The sequence below is a fragment of the Didymella exigua genome (assembly GCF_010094145.1).
Source record: "Didymella exigua CBS 183.55 unplaced genomic scaffold M421scaffold_6, whole genome shotgun sequence".
Lineage (NCBI taxonomy): Eukaryota > Fungi > Ascomycota > Dothideomycetes > Pleosporales > Didymellaceae > Didymella > Didymella exigua.
This window is the reverse complement of record NW_022984780.1, coordinates 325,378-341,199: the sequence shown is the minus strand read 5'-3', so window position 1 is coordinate 341,199 and position 15,822 is coordinate 325,378. Positions and strand designations below refer to the sequence as shown.

The following is a 15,822-nucleotide window of genomic DNA, read 5'->3' as shown; positions in this document are numbered from 1 at the left end:
TTTTTGATAGTTCGTAAGATCCTTGGGACATGTTGTAGCCGCCTGTCATTAATGTTCGTCGACACTCTTGTGGCGATACTCACAGCAGTGCGTATATTGTCGCCAGGCGAAAGTACTGACCTTTGCTGAATTTCTTGGAAGGACTGCAGCCATTAACTGCCACTCACTTAATTCAAGCCAAATACAGAGTCAGCGAGGCCCCCCTTCGAGAAGTTCTGCCGCACAGCTGTGGACAGAAGGACTGCACCTCGGCCTTGACCCGCAGCGTCAAATTTAGGCGAGAACGTCAAACGGTGTAATTAGAAAAATTGCATTTCACGTCATTGTCAGCTGGGCAACATCGAAACATGTTGCGCGAAATGTGCAAACTTCTCGTTCCTCAAGGTTGCAAAAGCTGCCTGCATCTCTCCACCTCAGGTCGATCCTGGAGCAGATCTCAGAGCGCACCAAGGCAAGGTTGGTCTTAGTTCGATCGGATGCTCAAGGGGAAAAGAAGAGAGCTCGTACGATCGAGTTAAACTTAGTAGGATTCATGTTTATGCTGCTGCTTGCAGGTACTGCTGACAGTAAGGATAGTCAACGTACCCCTTCGACAACTTTGGAGTGTAGAACACCGAACGATCATATCCAGTCAGCGGCACCCCTTCTCTGACACGAAACACAAGATCTGGGTTGGCCACAAAGTATCGACCGAATGCGACAATGACGTCGTACTTTTTGTATATGTCGTCGACCGTTTGTCTCGCAGATAGAGGTTTGAAACCTCCAGCCAATACGACTGGGCTTGCGTTATCCCACCGCTTCACCATCCAAGACACGTTCTTCTGGCCGCCGCAATTAGCGTCATCGTTGCCTTTTATCCGTGCTTCAATCAAATGAAGATATGCGAGACCGAGAAGCTTCAGTTGAGCTAGGAGGTACTCGAACGTCGGTTCCGGCTCGTCCATGAGCATGCCGTTGAAGTCACTGTAAGGGCTAAGGCGCATCGCCGTTCTGTTGGCGCCAACAGCAGCGAGTACTGCCTTGGTCACTTCCACATGGAACCGTGCTCGGTTTTCTAGACTCCCGCCCCAACTGTCCACGCGCTTGTTGCATGTGGTCTGTAGGAACTGGTCAGGGAGGTAGCCGTTGGCGCCGTGAATCTCGACACCGTCGAAGCCTGCAGCAATTGCGTTTTTCGCTGCCGTTGCGTAGTCAGCGATGACTTGTAGGATCTCCTCTTCTGTCATGGCATCTGGTGCTTGGCCCTGTGGGCTGATGGGAATGACACTGGAAGACAGCGGTCTGAACCCTTGAGACTCCAAGACCCCCGGATGAGCGGCTCGGCCTTGGTGCCAAAGCTGGCAGTAGATGACACAACCTTTTGCGTGAACTGCTGCCGTAACTTCTCTCCAAGCCGCGATCTGAGAATCTGACCAGATGCCAGGCGCGTTGTGGCAGCCTGCGGCACTCCTGGAGATGATCGTAGCCTCGCTGACAATGAGAGTGCCAGGGACACACGCTCGCTGCTCATAATACTCTGAAGCCATGGTCAATCAAATATACGTTCTCGCTGCTTGTATGTACCAGAGACCTGCCTTTGCTCAAAGCTGTCGCATTCCAGTCATCGTCCATGCGATACCGGGTCAATGGCGCCATTGCTACGCGATGGTCTAATCTCGTCATGCCAAGTGCCAGAGGCTGGAAAAGCCGTGACATCTTGGTGAGAAGATGTGGCCTTGAACGTCAAACGGACTGACAAGATCAAAGCGCCAGGCGTCGCAGAGTCGATTGAGTCCGATTTATGCTTGAGTGAGCATGTCGGCTCAGCTGAACCTTTCCATGGTAGTGTTCCCGGGAACAGTAAGTGCTTCTTATTTCAGCTAGCCAGCGACCGAAATCCTCTGTCAATTCCCCTTTCGTTGCGGTGATAGCTATTGCGTGCGGTGCCAATCCACCTTGCGTCTTGCTGCTCATTTTCGGATCAAAGCAGCGGAGCTGTCAAGAACGCGTCCCGCATCGGCTTGTTTTGGGCCGAAGGACCCACTTTCGCTTCCCGACCGCGGCTGCCTTCTTCCATCCTGTATTCTCACCGCGGATTTACCGTCTCTTTGCTGTCAATGGATGTATCGCAGCCCGAGCTGCCGTCCCCATCGCTGTTGCGCGAGACGACTTACCGATGAGCGAGGTCCATTGTCATGCTGTGCGGTGGGGACAGCTTCTCCACAGCTCGCTTTGCGGGCCGTCTTCGCACTGTTTGTTTCATACTTCCTCGAGTGACTTTTGTTGCGAATCCAGGCTGTTGTTCAAATACTCTTCATGGGTTTCCCAGCCATATCAATGAACTGACAGCATTTGCATCGAAGCATGTCGAATTCTACACTGAATCTCAAGGAGAAGAAAGGGCTTGATGAGCCACCTCGAAGTCAGGACTCGCAAGTCGTAACAACCGCCACTTCGAACATCGACCAACCCAGATCGATACACGCGATAAGTACCAGTTCCCACGATGATGATGCCAGCGATACGCACTCCATTAGCGGTCAACGCAACACCATGTCCGCAAGACAGCTTCGAATAGCGATACCGACGTTGTCTGTATGCCTCTTTGTGTCCTTCGTTGATCAGACGAGTGTATCGACAGCAACACCTGCCATAGCTGGAGATTTGAACACTGGGACGGCGACATCATGGATCGGCACATCTTTCCTGATCGCTTCGACAGCGTTCCAGCTTATCAACGGGAGACTGTCTGACATTTTTGGTCGAAAGGGTCTCTTGCTCTCGTGTCTCTTTCTTCTGGCAATGGGTGACCTGGGCTGTGGGTTCTCACAGACTGCGAACCAATTTTTTGTGCTGCGTGCTATCGCGGGCATTGGTGGCGGGGGCATCAACAGTCTGGTCATGATCATTGTGAGCGACATCACGACACTGCAAAATCGTGGAAAATATCAAGGTGAGTAACGTCGAAATATTTGGTGCGATGATACAGTGGCTGATATCCGTTTCTAGGTTGGCTTGGTGCTGTCATCGCTCTCGGCAACGGTATTGGTCCATTCCTTGGAGGTGCTGTCGTTGAAGGCGGATCGTGGAGATGGGTCTTCTGGATGATCCCCATCATGACAATCCCGACCACACTGGTGCTTTTGTTTTTCCTACCGCTGAAACATGTGTCGAGCGATACCATGGACAAAATGAAGAAGATCGACTATGGCGGCATAGTGCTCAACATCGCATCGACACTCTTGCTTCTCATCCCTCTTTCGGGTGGCGGAGTCACGTACGCCTGGTCATCCGCATTCTTCATTGGCGCCACCGTGGTCGGTGTCGTCCTAACGATCTTATTCGTTCTATACGAGTGGAAAATTGCATCTCTGCCGATCATGCCTCTTCGACTGTATCGTGCTCCGCACTGCTGGGCGCTGTATCTGCAAGCATTCCTCACTGGCCTGGCATATTTTGGAAACTTTTTCTATCTACCTATTTACTTTCAGTCCATACTCCGGTACTCTCCACTGGTGTCAGGCGCTCTGATCCTCCCAGTTGTGGTAACTTCATCAGTCGCGTCCATTGTGAGTGGGCAGTACATGTCACGGATCGGGAGCTACATGCACTGCATTCTAGTTGGCTTCGTACTCTGGACGATTGGAAACTGCCTCACCTTACTGTTCAAGAAAAACACGGGTCTTGTACTGCTGATCGTGGCACTTATCGTGGAAGGTGCTGGAATTGGTCTGACCCTTCAGCCGACACTCGTAGGCATGTATGCCAACAGCCGCACAGAAGACCGAGCGGTCACAACAGGGCTACGCAACTTCATACGTACCATAGGTGGAGCATTTGGCCTTGTCGTCTCCGGAGTGATACTTTCCAACACGCTTCGAGAGGGTCTTGTGGCGGAAGACTACGTGTCTGACAGCTTGCTGTCTGATTTGACTTCCTCGACGTATACGCTCGACAACCTCAACCTCACGCAAGTCCAGCAGGACCATATCTTGGATGTGTACATGCGAGGGCTACACTACATCTTCGTGTTCTTCATAGTTTGCTCGGGTTTAAGCCTAGTTTTGACATGCTGGGTTGGCAACACTAGCCTCAAGGCTCCGAAACCTAGGGCAGAAGGTGAGGATGACATGGCGGCCGATGTAGAGGAACTGCCTTCCTCACAAGTCATCGATGGGCAGGATACTAAGGCAGACAAGCTCTCCGTTGCAGAGAAGGGCATGCACATCGTCGATCATGATGCGCAATATGATTCTCGGCGATGAAAGCCGGCCTTGTGCTGATCCGAAGTCGCAATAGAAGATGGTCGGTATGTCGTTGCGCGCCCCAGGCGCAATCGGACGATGACTGATCAGGAAAGGGAGACAGGATATCCGAATGCTGATTGTGTATCCATGGCGTCAAGGTTCTGGCTACTTGCGAATTTTACGGTCGAATTGACCCTCAGGAGCGATAAACTTACCATGTCAGGGTCAAAATTTGGATCACTTAGAAAAAGACCTGCTATCAGGGAATGGATGGTCGAGGGATCCATCAATGATGGCGGACGACGCTGCTGGCAACACACCATGATGGTAGTTCTCATGAAACAAACGAAGTGTCACGGTGTAGAAGGAAAGCTACACATTACAGTGGAACGATAGGAAGGCTCTCTCAGATCGTCACTGGTAAGAGATGAACTCAAGAGCGGATTATCATTCATCACAGCAAATGGACCAATGTCTCGACATTTCCCGTCTGGATGATTTGCCCGTACCTATTGTCACCAATTCGCGGCGTGAAACGTAATTTCATTGACATGTCCGCCGTGCGTTGCCCATTCGAGTGCTCAACGCTATTGAGTTGCTCGGCGTGCCTCTGAGGTCAGATTTAGGTAATATTACAAGTTTTGAAAGCTAATTTCATACCCTATACTCACCATGAACAGATTGTGCTTGGTCGATGGGTACAAGACTTGACCTGTCAGTGTGAAGAGCTCATCACATTTCACGAGTATCGTCTCAGGCTCGTGATGTGTTGCAGCGTGATAATCGCGAGTGCCACCAGATTAGTAACAAAATAGTTGTACCACATCTGTCATAAAGTAATTCGATGTACCATATTCACACCTGACTTAGAATGCGCCTTTCGCTGACTTCTCGCCTACAACCACCTCTTCGACGTCCGTGGTAGGCGGAGTAGATGGACAGTACATTTCTCCGTCGTCTCTCTCTCCATCGAAGAAACCCTCCCGACCTTCATTAGCGAGCCATTCCCACTTCAGAGCAGTCGTCTCAAATCCTGAAGGGAAGATGCGGGGTTTGACAAACAAAGTCGCAATGTAGTAGACGGCGGCGGACGTGAAGAACGTCAAAAGCCATCCCATCATGTACATGTACTTCGCAGCATTGCTGATAATCTGCGGCTGGTACTGGCCGATAAGACCGGGGATGCCCATGACAGTACCAAGGAGCCATGCTGCAGCGCCAAGCCAGTTGACTCCAGACCAGAACCAGTAGAGACCGCTCTTGTTGCCGATGTAACAGGATCCAACGTGCACATTACCCTTGCGCACGATGAAGTAGTCGATGATGATGACGGCGCATAAAGGCGCCATGAAGATACTGTACGATCCCAGGAAGCTGTGACGATGTCAGTGTAGTCCATAAAATATGCTCGTCGACGACTTGCCTGAGGAAGGCGGATGCGTTGGCCATGAGCTGCCAGGGCTGGACGACAACACCCAGAATTGCGCAGAGAATCTGACCTCGGCGGATAGTCAGCCATTTCGGGAACAGACCGGTCATGTCAGAGCCGAAAGGAATCGAGTTGGCCCCGAAGTTGGTCGTGAAGACACCAAGGTAGAATGCGAAAGCCGCAAAAAATATACCAGCACGTGCTCCGGCAGTGAAGTAGTGGTCAAGGATAACCTCGAAGAGGTCCCAGACGTTCCAGTATGCAACACCCCATTTAGCCTGGATCGAAGTGGTCGAAGCCATACCGAGGAAGAAGACAATGACCGAGGCGATGAAAACGCTGACACCCTGGATTGGACCGGCATCGCGAGGCTTCTTGCAGTAACGCGCAAGATCAGGCTGATTGACCAGCATGGGTGACAGGGAACCGAAAATGGTGTTGATGCCAGACATGATGCTCCAACCCAATGGTGTCACTGAGGCAGTTGACTGCCCCGCTACTGATGCGAGGTCTATGGAACCTAGTCCGCCTCCGTTCGCCATGCACCAGCCGAAAACTGCAAACGCGGCGATGGGCATGACGACACCTTTGACCGTAAATATGTAGTGGATGTTCTTGGGATGAACCCACATCTGTGTGATGTCAGTGACGCTTCAACGGATCACTGCCTTATCGAGAGCGGAACACCTACGAATGGAAACTCCATTAGCCAAGCCATAAAGAATGTTAGGAGCTGCTTCGAGGTGACGTTGGAGCTGGTAGGGAGAGTGTTGGGAAAGTTCTCCCAAGAGCTACCGAAGATGCATCGAAGCATGACGGAGAGGATGTTGCCTGCGTAGAACGTCTGGATGCCATACCAAATGATGCATACAACAGCCCTGATGAAAACGAAGAAGTAACCACCGTACATTCCCATGACGGATCGAACTAGGACAGGACTACAAATTGTCAGCTGTAGAATCTGATTATGGAAAGTCAGACTCACTATCCAATATGGTACTTGGCACCCGGTCGAGCCATAAGGACGACCACTATAGCGGCAAGAAACGACCCAATACATGCCGAGACAAAAGATTGCTGCCATGTCTACGAAATATAAGCATAATGTCTCAATACCATGGCGTATCAACGTATACTTACCAATCCGACAGCAACTAGAGCGGAGCCAGTGTTCCAGCCGACCAATGAGAATTGGTTGGAAAACCAATACAGCGGAAGGTTATACCTAGGTATAATGATGAGCTGCAATCCTCTGAAGAGAGCTTCCTCCATTGCTTACCATGTCCATGTCCTGTCTTTCTGTGGTGTTGGCTCGAGATCCTTATTTGACCATTTCGCGTCGCCCACGGTAGCCTGACCCTCGTTGCCCTGTGGAGTCCGAATGAAATCGACGAACGCTTCCTTTGATTGGAATGGTGCAACAATTTCTTGCCTCGAAGGCATTGCAACACTTTTCATTGTAGCGAGTGGGCGATAGTCGGTGTTTACTTCTTAATTGGCGTGATCCAGTGTCACAAGGATCAAAGCCGTTCATATGTGGTTTGCGAACCCATGATTCGAATTCACGCCTTGCGTATCTCATACCTATCGCGCACGATGTCTCGGACTACGGAGTGCTTGCTAGCAGATTCATCGGCACAGTTTCAACCGACGTGCCATGTTGTTTGGGCAAAGCTGGGTGGCAAATCCCAGCCCGTGAGGCCAAACTTTTTGGGATGATAAGAACAGCTATCTTTGATGGTCGTTGGCGGCGGGGTAGTGAAGATAACGCACCCTGCCTCTCGAAGATAACAGATTAGCAAAACGCCAAGACCCCGCCAGTCGTCTGCCCTTTGATGGTCTAGGCCTGATGCGAACGGCATCCCCATGCTCATCTTTCATTATGGCGAGACTATTGGTGAACATGGCTTCACGATCCACTCTATTCGGCAAACAGGACTCCATCGGCCACCAGCTGCCGAGGACGTCCCCATGGGAAGCAGCCCTGTCGCCATGATCTGCGAGCAATCGCCTAGCTCTGCGGCGACGTTGCTCTTGACAAGCCCTACGCTCTCATCCGAATCATCATGTTGCAACTGGGAAATGATAGCCACGAGGCTTCGACTCGCGCAGAGCCCGGAACGCCTGCAGTTCCAACAACAGCTCAGGGCGCTACAACCGCTGGTCACCAAAGGACGGCCAGTCGGAAGTCTCGCATCACTCTGGCCTGCAAAAGATGCAAGCGCCGGAAACAAAGGGTGCGATTGGCACAAATGCACCGCAGCTTGCGCCGAGAGCATACATGATACTGACGAAGCGTCGCAGTGCGATGGTGGGCACCCTAGCTGCCAAGCTTGTGTAAAGGCCAAGGAGACTTGTATATACGAGAGAATAGCTCGCCCTCAGTACCCAGGTGGGAAATCATTGTAATCTTCCTCCCACTAGCTTGTTCTGCAGTATCTGATAAGTAGTAGGTACATCAACGCCTTGGAAGAGCGCATCGCATTTCTTGAGGCTCGTCTTCCTGATCACGCCGAAGATCACTTCAACAGTGCCTCTGAAAACCTTCAGCGAAACAATTTCGAGACCTCAGAGGCACTTCTCTCGAGTCCTGAAGCTCGACGCGAATCTTGTCGTGAGTCACAAGCTGGATCGATTTCGGAAGAGCTCGAGTTTGACGACGGTAACTCGTTAGTCAATGGGGTAGCTTACCTGTCTCTGTGCGCCTCTGGCACTACCGATACTGACCATGAACCGTACTATGTGGGTTCAAGCTCTGGAGCCACCATAGCTCGGGTCATTCAATCTTCGATCTATCGAGGCTCCGGTCGTCGACCATCTGATCTGGCAACAACCGGCCGAGATCGTCAAGCTCCACCAACAGCAACACCATCTGCTCAGCCTGTTGTGCCTGCAGCAAGTGCTGCTATAGATACACTTCCTGACCCGCCGCAAGCGCGAGCTTTGTTTGACTTCTTCTTCGAAAGGATTCATCCTCGCTGGCCATTGCTTGATCGGGCCGTCTACCAGCAGATATTCGACAGGCAGTACTTGCTTGGCGCACTTTCAGTTACAGAACGCAGCATATTGCACCTCATCTACGCTATCACAGCTCGGTTTTTGGCTGTAACGAAGAAGCCTTGCGGCGTCGATGACGAGGTTGGCATCCCACAGACATCTTTGCTGAAATTCTAACGAGATTAGGCTCAACTCACTGCAGCAACTGAGCCAATGGAACAAATACTTAAACAACACGATCTTGCGACCGTTCAATACCTGATCCTTCTAGGTGTTCATGGTCAAAGGTCTCCGTATGGCGCAGGAGCGTGGACGCAGATTCGATACGCTACTTGTGTCTGTATTGAGATGGGTTTTCACAGGAAGAGAAGCTCGTCCGGGTCGCCCATACAACGACGAGATGCTGAGATTCGACGTCGAGCGTTTTGGTCCTGCTACTGCCTCGATCGAGTGACTAGCATAGTTCTTGGCCGAGCCTTTGCAATCGCAGACCGAGACATAAACGTTGAGGTGCGTTATTTGACTGCTTGGCAAGAGTTTTGCTGATCCCTTCCCAGCTCCCAAGCACGAGTCCGGACTTCTGGACGTTAACTCATCGGAACGAGTGTGCTCCTAATGTGGGCCAATGGTCCAACATACAGCCGTTCATTCATATCATCAAGCTGGACAAAATCCAATCGCGAATCCACAAGACTGTCTTCCGTGTTGACAAAGACGTAATGCGAAGCTCGCCCGCAGAACGGGTTAAGCTGGATCAGAAGATGACCAAAATCAGGGAAGAACTTGACGATTGGATCAGTACGTTTCCTCAGACACCAAAAAATGACAATCAGAGTACTTGGATGTACGACCCAGAGAGCGCGTACTTAGATGCGCGCGACTTTTATGGAGTGTAAGGACCTCTTCAAGCATGCAGGCGTGCACGTTTGGCTGACCATCTAGCAGGCAGTACCACAAAGCAGTATTGTTTCTCTTCACCATCTTTCTCCCAGCTCTCGAGACTTCGGATGAACGCTTCATTACTTGCGCGCGCTCTGCTGCCAGTGTTTGCAATGCCTACAAGCGCCTGAGCCAGAACAAAACTCTGACGTATACCATGATATCCTTACATTCGTGTTTCATGGCTGGCTTGACGCTCGTCTACTGCATCTGGCGAGATCGCAAGCTTTTCTCATACGAGGTCATTGAGGCAACGCAAAGTTGCTCCCAGATCTTGACCATTTTCGGCGAGAAGTGGCCTGGAGCTGTGAAGTATCGCGACATCTTCGATGCGCTATCGCAGAGTCTGTTCAAATTGACCATGAGACAAGCGGACTCAGCATCAGTTACGAGAAGCCCTACATCGCTTCCCCTGAACCTCGAATCAAAACTGAAACCTTCACTTGAAACAGCCGGTATAGCACAGGGCAGCCCTAAATCTTTGCCATTCGAAGCAGCGCAAGCCAGTCGACCTACTATGTCACATCTCGTGACTGATGCAGTCAAAGAAGCTTTCATGGAAGTCGACGACGAGGCACCCGGCGGATGGCAAGGATGGAGAATGTGGAACGAGATGGTCACTGAGGATGGGACATCTGCACCGCGCCAAACTTCAGGGCTGGATGCTGTTGATAATGAGGCATTCGATACCGATTGGAACCCTCAACCAGGCTCGGCAGCGTATGGAACAGACCCTGTTCAAGACGCAGCGATGCAGATGGACAACATCGCTATGATGCAACACGATCAATGGAGTTTTATTGGGTACAGATGAAACAGTCAGGCGGGCACCATCTAAACGCACACTTCGATCTGGAGTGCGCAGTTTTCGGACTTTACAGCTATGAGCATACCAGTTCACCCTTCATATACTGTAGTTTTCAACATTCTCGTTGGCTTGCAGGACCTTGCTTAGTAGACCAGGAAACCCTCGGAGAGTTCTGAAGGCCAGCATGGCCTATTATCTCAAAAAATCATGCTGTGAACTTCGAACGCCCTACTGTCATAAGCCCGCAAGAATGATAGGCACTCTTCTTGGCGATCACATCATTACAAACGTTCACTGACGTCTCTGCACGGTTACTTTCATGGAAAGATAATCAATCTAATATTGATTGATCACACAGAATCGACTCTGACGTTGCGTCGTATCCGTCATGGTGTGCTACAAAGTGTGGAGAAGTCAGTGTTGTGGGGCTGGAGCTACCGGATCAGGCCAAAAATGGTAAAATTTGGTCTCATGTTATCATCTAAGCTAGCTGGCCCTTCTTGTATGGGAACTGTTCCCTGAATGCTTCCGCAATCTCTGTTCTGGTTGCCACCCAGACACCCTGTGCTAGCGTTAGTACGTCCAGAGTAACAGGTATTGAAGAACTTATAACTCACCTCCTTCTCCGAGATATACTTGACAAAGTCCTGCAGAACCTTGAAACGCCCCGGGCGGCCGATGATACGGCAATGCAGTCCAATGGTCATCATCTTAGGAGCGCCATCCTCGCCCTCCTCGTACAGAACGTCGAAAGCGTTTTTGATGTGCTCGTAAAAGCCGCCCGGGCTGCGGAACCCAGTCCCTTGAGTGTGAAATTTGAAATCGTTACAATCGTAACTATACGGAACCATGAGACAGCCCTTGGGGTTCTCAGAGCCACGCTCTTGCGGGAGATCGGTCCAGTAGGGAATGTCGTCGGCGTAGGTATCGCTCGCCCAAAGGAGCTCCTCGCCCATCTCTTCGTAAACGAGAGGAATGAGAGCCCTGCTTTGAGGCGAAGGTCTCCCAAAGTACCATCCTTTGGGGGCGTAGCCGGACAGTTTCTTGAGCGCCGTGATATTGTTGCGGATGTGTTGCTTCTCAGCTTCGACTGAGAGATCGCCGTGGTCAATCCAGCGGCTGCTCAAAGTTAGATGTTTCCTCATCTTAGAACCCTTGACCTACTAAGCGTGTGATGCAACATCGTGACCTTCCTCTACACAGCGTGTAACGACCTCTGGCTGTTCCTCGACGGCCGATCCTACTGCGTACAGTGTGAACTTCATCTTGTAATCGTTGAAGAGCTTGAACATTCGCCACCAGCCGCGTCGTGATCCGTATTCGAACTCAGATTCACCGCTGTAGTCTCGCTCATTGATCTTGTGCTGGGCTGGGTATTCGCGGAGAGCGATCTCCGAGACACCATCTCCCTGCATCACGGATCGCTCACCACCCTGGTCACCACTTTGTCAGCTACGATCATGCTTCGACTTCCAACCTCCAGTGCCGACATACCTCCTCATAGTTGATGACGAAAGAGACTGCTATCTTTGCGCCATTCGGCCACTTCAAGCCTTCGAGGCCTTTTTCGCCATAGCCCTTGAAGTTTCGCGGGAAGGCGAAATCCGGGGGAGCTGCATAGACTTCAGGCATGATGTATTGCTGTAGAGGTAGGATGTATTGCGTTGAGAAGCTGAGTATACTGAAGACTATCCAGATGGCGCACGTCTCGTTTTGTAAATAACAAGACCAGTCCCCCCATCCTGAACGATCCTAGACGAATCTTCAATGTTCACCCGAAATCCGGTGAGCAACAGCCGTCATGACTACAAACCATCGGCAATATCACCTATCTTACCGTGTATCATGTTACTACTCATAGCGACTTTGTTTGGCATGCTCTCACACCCCGCGTTATCTCGAGACCATGCGGGGCGTTATCATGAGCGAGCAGGGGTTTTAACACAAAATGGATTCCAAGCCACACCAACCAACAAAGATCGGGATGAAAGCATCCGCGCGTAATGAGATAGGGGGCTCTGACCGACAAGGACCGTATCTGTGGGCATGAGCAAAGAAGACGGGGGAGTTCGGCAGCGTGCAGGCGCGGCAGCCCCGCCGCACTAGGGCCGCATTCGGCAACCCGCCGATACCGGAAATGTATTCGTGGAGCGCGATGGTTGCGACTACAACATGTTGCATGACTGGCCGTCGGGCTACTGCTACGATATCAGTGCCGACCCATCAAAGTTCGTTACCTTCGGGAACAAAAATTGACTTCGTTGTTGCCTAGTCTACGGCGTGCATATCTGTCCTCGCAAGATCGCTCGGATACAAGTGTTCCCAGCCCAACTCTTTGTCGAACGCAAGAAACAAACACTCGAAGCACAACGACATGACCACCGAGCTATACAGACTGACCGCCACCGAAGTCCTGACTAAGGTCAAGGCTGGTGAAGTTTCCATCGAGGATTATGCATCGTCACTCTTGAAGCGCATCGAGGCACGAGATGACGCTGTACAAGCCTGGGCATATCTTGATCCAGCATACGTGATCGAGCAAGCAAAAGCATTGGATGCTATTCCGGAATCTGAACGCGGGCCTCTCCATGGTGTGGCCATTGCCGTGAAGGATGTCATCTTCACAAAAGGTTAGTCAACTTAGCAAGGCCCCAACGTGCCCAACTAAACGTGCCCGCAGATATGCCAACACAGTTCAATTCGCCTGTGTACACCAACAATGCCCCAAAAGTCGATGCAGGATCTATCATGGTTCTTCGTCAGGCTGGTGCCCTTATTCTAGGCAAAACAACAACAACAGAATTCGCAGCAACAACTGTAGGACCCAAGACACGGAACCCACACGACTCTGAGCGAACGCCTGGAGGTTCATCGTCGGGTTCCGGGGCGGCCGTCGGTGACTTTCAGGCACCCGTTGGTCTCGGCACTCAGACTGGTGGTAGCACGATTCGGCCAGGATCCTACAACGGCATCTATGCGTTCAAGCCAACCTGGAACGCAATCACTCGTGAAGGTCAGAAGATTTACTCCCTCATCCTGGACACGCTAGGGTTGTATGCTCGTAGCGTGGACGACCTCGAACTTCTGGCCGACACATTCATGGTCTTCGATGACGTTCCAGCTCCAAAAAACTTCTCGGTTAAAGGCGCAAAATTTGCGATCTTGAAGACCATGGTGTGGCCGAACGCCGGTCCGGGGACCTCTACAGCAATGGACAAAGCAACCTCCCTCCTTCGTGAGCGTGGCGCAGAGGTCGAAGAGATCGCTTTCCCGGATCATCTCAACGATCTTCCTGCATGGCATGCCACAGTCCTAGCTTCGGAGGGGCGAACTGCGTTCTTGCCTGAGTATGCTGTCGCGAAAGACAAGATCTCAAAGCAGTTGGTGGGTCACGTGGAGAACAGTGACAAGATCTCGCGCAAGGCGCAGCTGGAGGCATTCGACAAGATTTCGGCGGCGAGACCTGTTGTAGACGATATTTTGGGTAAATACGATGCTGTCATCACCCCGAGTGTGCCGGATGAGGCGCCCTTAGGTATTGCGACGACGGGCAACGCATCATTCTGTCTTATTTGGACCGCGCTGCATACGCCTGTGGTCAACGTGCCAGGGTTCAAGGGCGACAATGGCATGCCAATAGGGTTGTCACTTGTCGCACCTCGTTACCATGACCGGCGTCTGCTTGCAGTCAGCAAGAAGGTTGGGGAGGTTTTCGAGAAAGAGGGTGGGTGGAAGTCATCAGTGTAGCAGCATAAGCCGATAGACGCAATTGAATCTAGATCATCTAGCAGAGCTTCAAAATTCGTTTTGCATAGTGTGATAATAGCGCTAAGCGTTAGAGGTGACATGTTTAGTCGCAAGTTTGCCTGAGTCGGTGACATCAGAGGCGTAACGCGTGCGCAACGCGTCGACCCTGTTTTCACTCTCACCACCCCTCATAGTTTCCCACCTGCAGCCTCACATTGTCGATTTATATAGAACGTATGGTTCCATTTAGAGTCACATCTGGGACATGTTGAGCGGCCGCTTAAGGGGCCCTCGATATACGCGTTTTGACTTTTGCTACAAAACATCCCCACCATTGTTAATGCAGCGGACATACTCAAGTCACGGTCTTTCGCTATCCCAGAAGCGCTTGCTTCGGATTCAGAATAAGATATCGCTTCTCGCCTAGGGTCATAGAAATAAGTTTACGAGTGGTCTCCACATTACACTCTGGTACCGATACTTTGTGCGAAGTTTGCAGTTGCGTGATTCCCCATCGCGCCTGCCCTCCACAAGTATCAGGCAGCTACCTTGGTATCTCAAACTCGCCTGGATAATTCGGACTCACCTCAGTTTACCACACTATTCGTAGAGACTGCAGATCTCCAGATCTCACACTGTCTGACCATCTCTCCAGTCAGAAAACCCAAGCAGCAGCTACAGCAAACAATCAACATATCCGACATTGAGACGGACTGTACCAAGTACCGCATTGGTAAGTGGATCTTGGCATCATCATCATTTAGCCTCTGACTATAATCAGAGCACGCATCGACCGGTCAAGCTACTTGTCAGCAGTTAGCATGCAAACGCGCAGGAAGTAAGACCGTGAAGGGCGAGCTACGCGTCGGTACCAACACACTCTTCAATCGAGGTGAGGAAATGCGCTGGTACATGGCGTGGAGTCACTGGTAAGCTCCGATTGCCTTTTACGTGCGACTCGAGCTCTGCCCATCATCGATCCTCCGTTTAGTACTGAAACATCCGCAGGGCTTGCGCCACCCCACATAAAATCAGAGGACTTAAGGAAATGGCCGAAAACAATGTCACCAAGACGCTTGCGTGTTTACCATCTCAGCCCTGAGAGCGAAGAGCAGCTTAAGCTCGCCTTTGAGGCAGACCGCATTGCCGACAACGCCTTTAAAGACATTCGACCTGATCTGGCCGGCCCAGCTCCTCCTTGTGACGGAAGTGAGATCGTCGATGCCGAAGACTACAAGATTGACATGTCTGTCCGTCCAGCAGTTTGTCGAGCGAGCGGATGCGCGAACAAAGTCGTTAAGGGTGAACTGAGGGTCGGCTTTCTGCACCCCTTCGATGGCGACCACTCAAGCTGGGTCTAAAAGCACTGGTACGTGGCCCTCCAAACATCTGTGTTTCTTCATACTTCATCCGTATCACTTCACGCGGCCTGACGGCCACACCTGGTTTCTCAGCCTAGCCCTCGCTTTTATTGAATGTTCCCATCCTCACTCTTCGTCCATCAAGGAAGAAGCCCCTGCGGCGGAACTGAACCGCAAAGATCGCAGCCATGGCCGCAGCTATGCGCAAAGATGCTTCTCTCGGTTGATTTTAGGTGTAGCGAACGCCTCTGCCGGGGCATATTTGTTGTCGTTCCAAGTTTGGATGGGCGCCAGCCATCTGGTGCCGATCTA

General features: G+C 51.4%; 6 protein-coding genes across 6 annotated transcripts; 3 read left to right on the top strand and 3 right to left on the bottom strand.

Annotated features, from left to right (window-relative positions):
* Positions 1-510: 510 nt before the first annotated feature.
* M421DRAFT_417823 (NADPH dehydrogenase 1) lies at positions 511-1,942 on the bottom strand. Its single transcript, XM_033591594.1, has 2 exons — positions 1,578-1,942; positions 511-1,519 (listed from the first exon to the last, which is right to left on the bottom strand). The coding sequence occupies exons 1-2, from the start codon at positions 1,696-1,698 to the stop codon at positions 537-539; spliced, it is 1,104 nt and encodes a 367-aa protein (XP_033451414.1). The 5' UTR covers positions 1,699-1,942; the 3' UTR covers positions 511-536.
* Positions 1,943-2,535: 593 nt separating this feature from the next.
* On the top strand, positions 2,536-4,247 carry M421DRAFT_99073 (MFS general substrate transporter; the record flags this gene model as incomplete). The annotated part of the gene is made up of 2 exons (XM_033598700.1): positions 2,536-2,935; positions 2,992-4,247. The coding sequence occupies 2 exons, from the start codon at positions 2,536-2,538 to the stop codon at positions 4,245-4,247; spliced, it is 1,656 nt and encodes a 551-aa protein (XP_033451413.1).
* A 531-nt stretch (positions 4,248-4,778) lies between these two features.
* M421DRAFT_417821 (uracil permease) lies at positions 4,779-7,404 on the bottom strand. The gene is made up of 6 exons (XM_033591593.1): positions 6,938-7,404; positions 6,799-6,883; positions 6,644-6,744; positions 6,350-6,596; positions 5,653-6,290; positions 4,779-5,603 (listed from the first exon to the last, which is right to left on the bottom strand). Exons 1-6 carry the CDS (start codon positions 7,114-7,116, stop codon positions 5,096-5,098), a joined length of 1,758 nt encoding a protein of 585 aa, XP_033451412.1. The 5' UTR covers positions 7,117-7,404; the 3' UTR covers positions 4,779-5,095.
* A 120-nt stretch (positions 7,405-7,524) lies between these two features.
* On the top strand, positions 7,525-10,408 carry M421DRAFT_90254 (uncharacterized protein; the record flags this gene model as incomplete). The annotated part of the gene is made up of 5 exons (XM_033597843.1): positions 7,525-8,063; positions 8,112-8,796; positions 8,842-9,165; positions 9,213-9,547; positions 9,601-10,408. 5 exons carry the CDS (start codon positions 7,525-7,527, stop codon positions 10,406-10,408), a joined length of 2,691 nt encoding a protein of 896 aa, XP_033451411.1.
* A 369-nt stretch (positions 10,409-10,777) lies between these two features.
* On the bottom strand, positions 10,778-12,271 carry M421DRAFT_417818 (carbohydrate esterase family 4 protein). Its single transcript, XM_033591592.1, has 4 exons — positions 11,897-12,271; positions 11,567-11,835; positions 11,020-11,521; positions 10,778-10,964 (listed from the first exon to the last, which is right to left on the bottom strand). Exons 1-4 carry the CDS (start codon positions 12,032-12,034, stop codon positions 10,884-10,886), a joined length of 990 nt encoding a protein of 329 aa, XP_033451410.1. The 5' UTR covers positions 12,035-12,271; the 3' UTR covers positions 10,778-10,883.
* A 312-nt stretch (positions 12,272-12,583) lies between these two features.
* Positions 12,584-14,195, top strand: M421DRAFT_417817 (glutamyl-tRNA amidotransferase subunit A). The gene is made up of 2 exons (XM_033591591.1): positions 12,584-13,032; positions 13,083-14,195. The coding sequence occupies exons 1-2, from the start codon at positions 12,777-12,779 to the stop codon at positions 14,147-14,149; spliced, it is 1,323 nt and encodes a 440-aa protein (XP_033451409.1). The 5' UTR covers positions 12,584-12,776; the 3' UTR covers positions 14,150-14,195.
* The last annotated feature ends 1,627 nt before the right edge of the window (positions 14,196-15,822 follow it).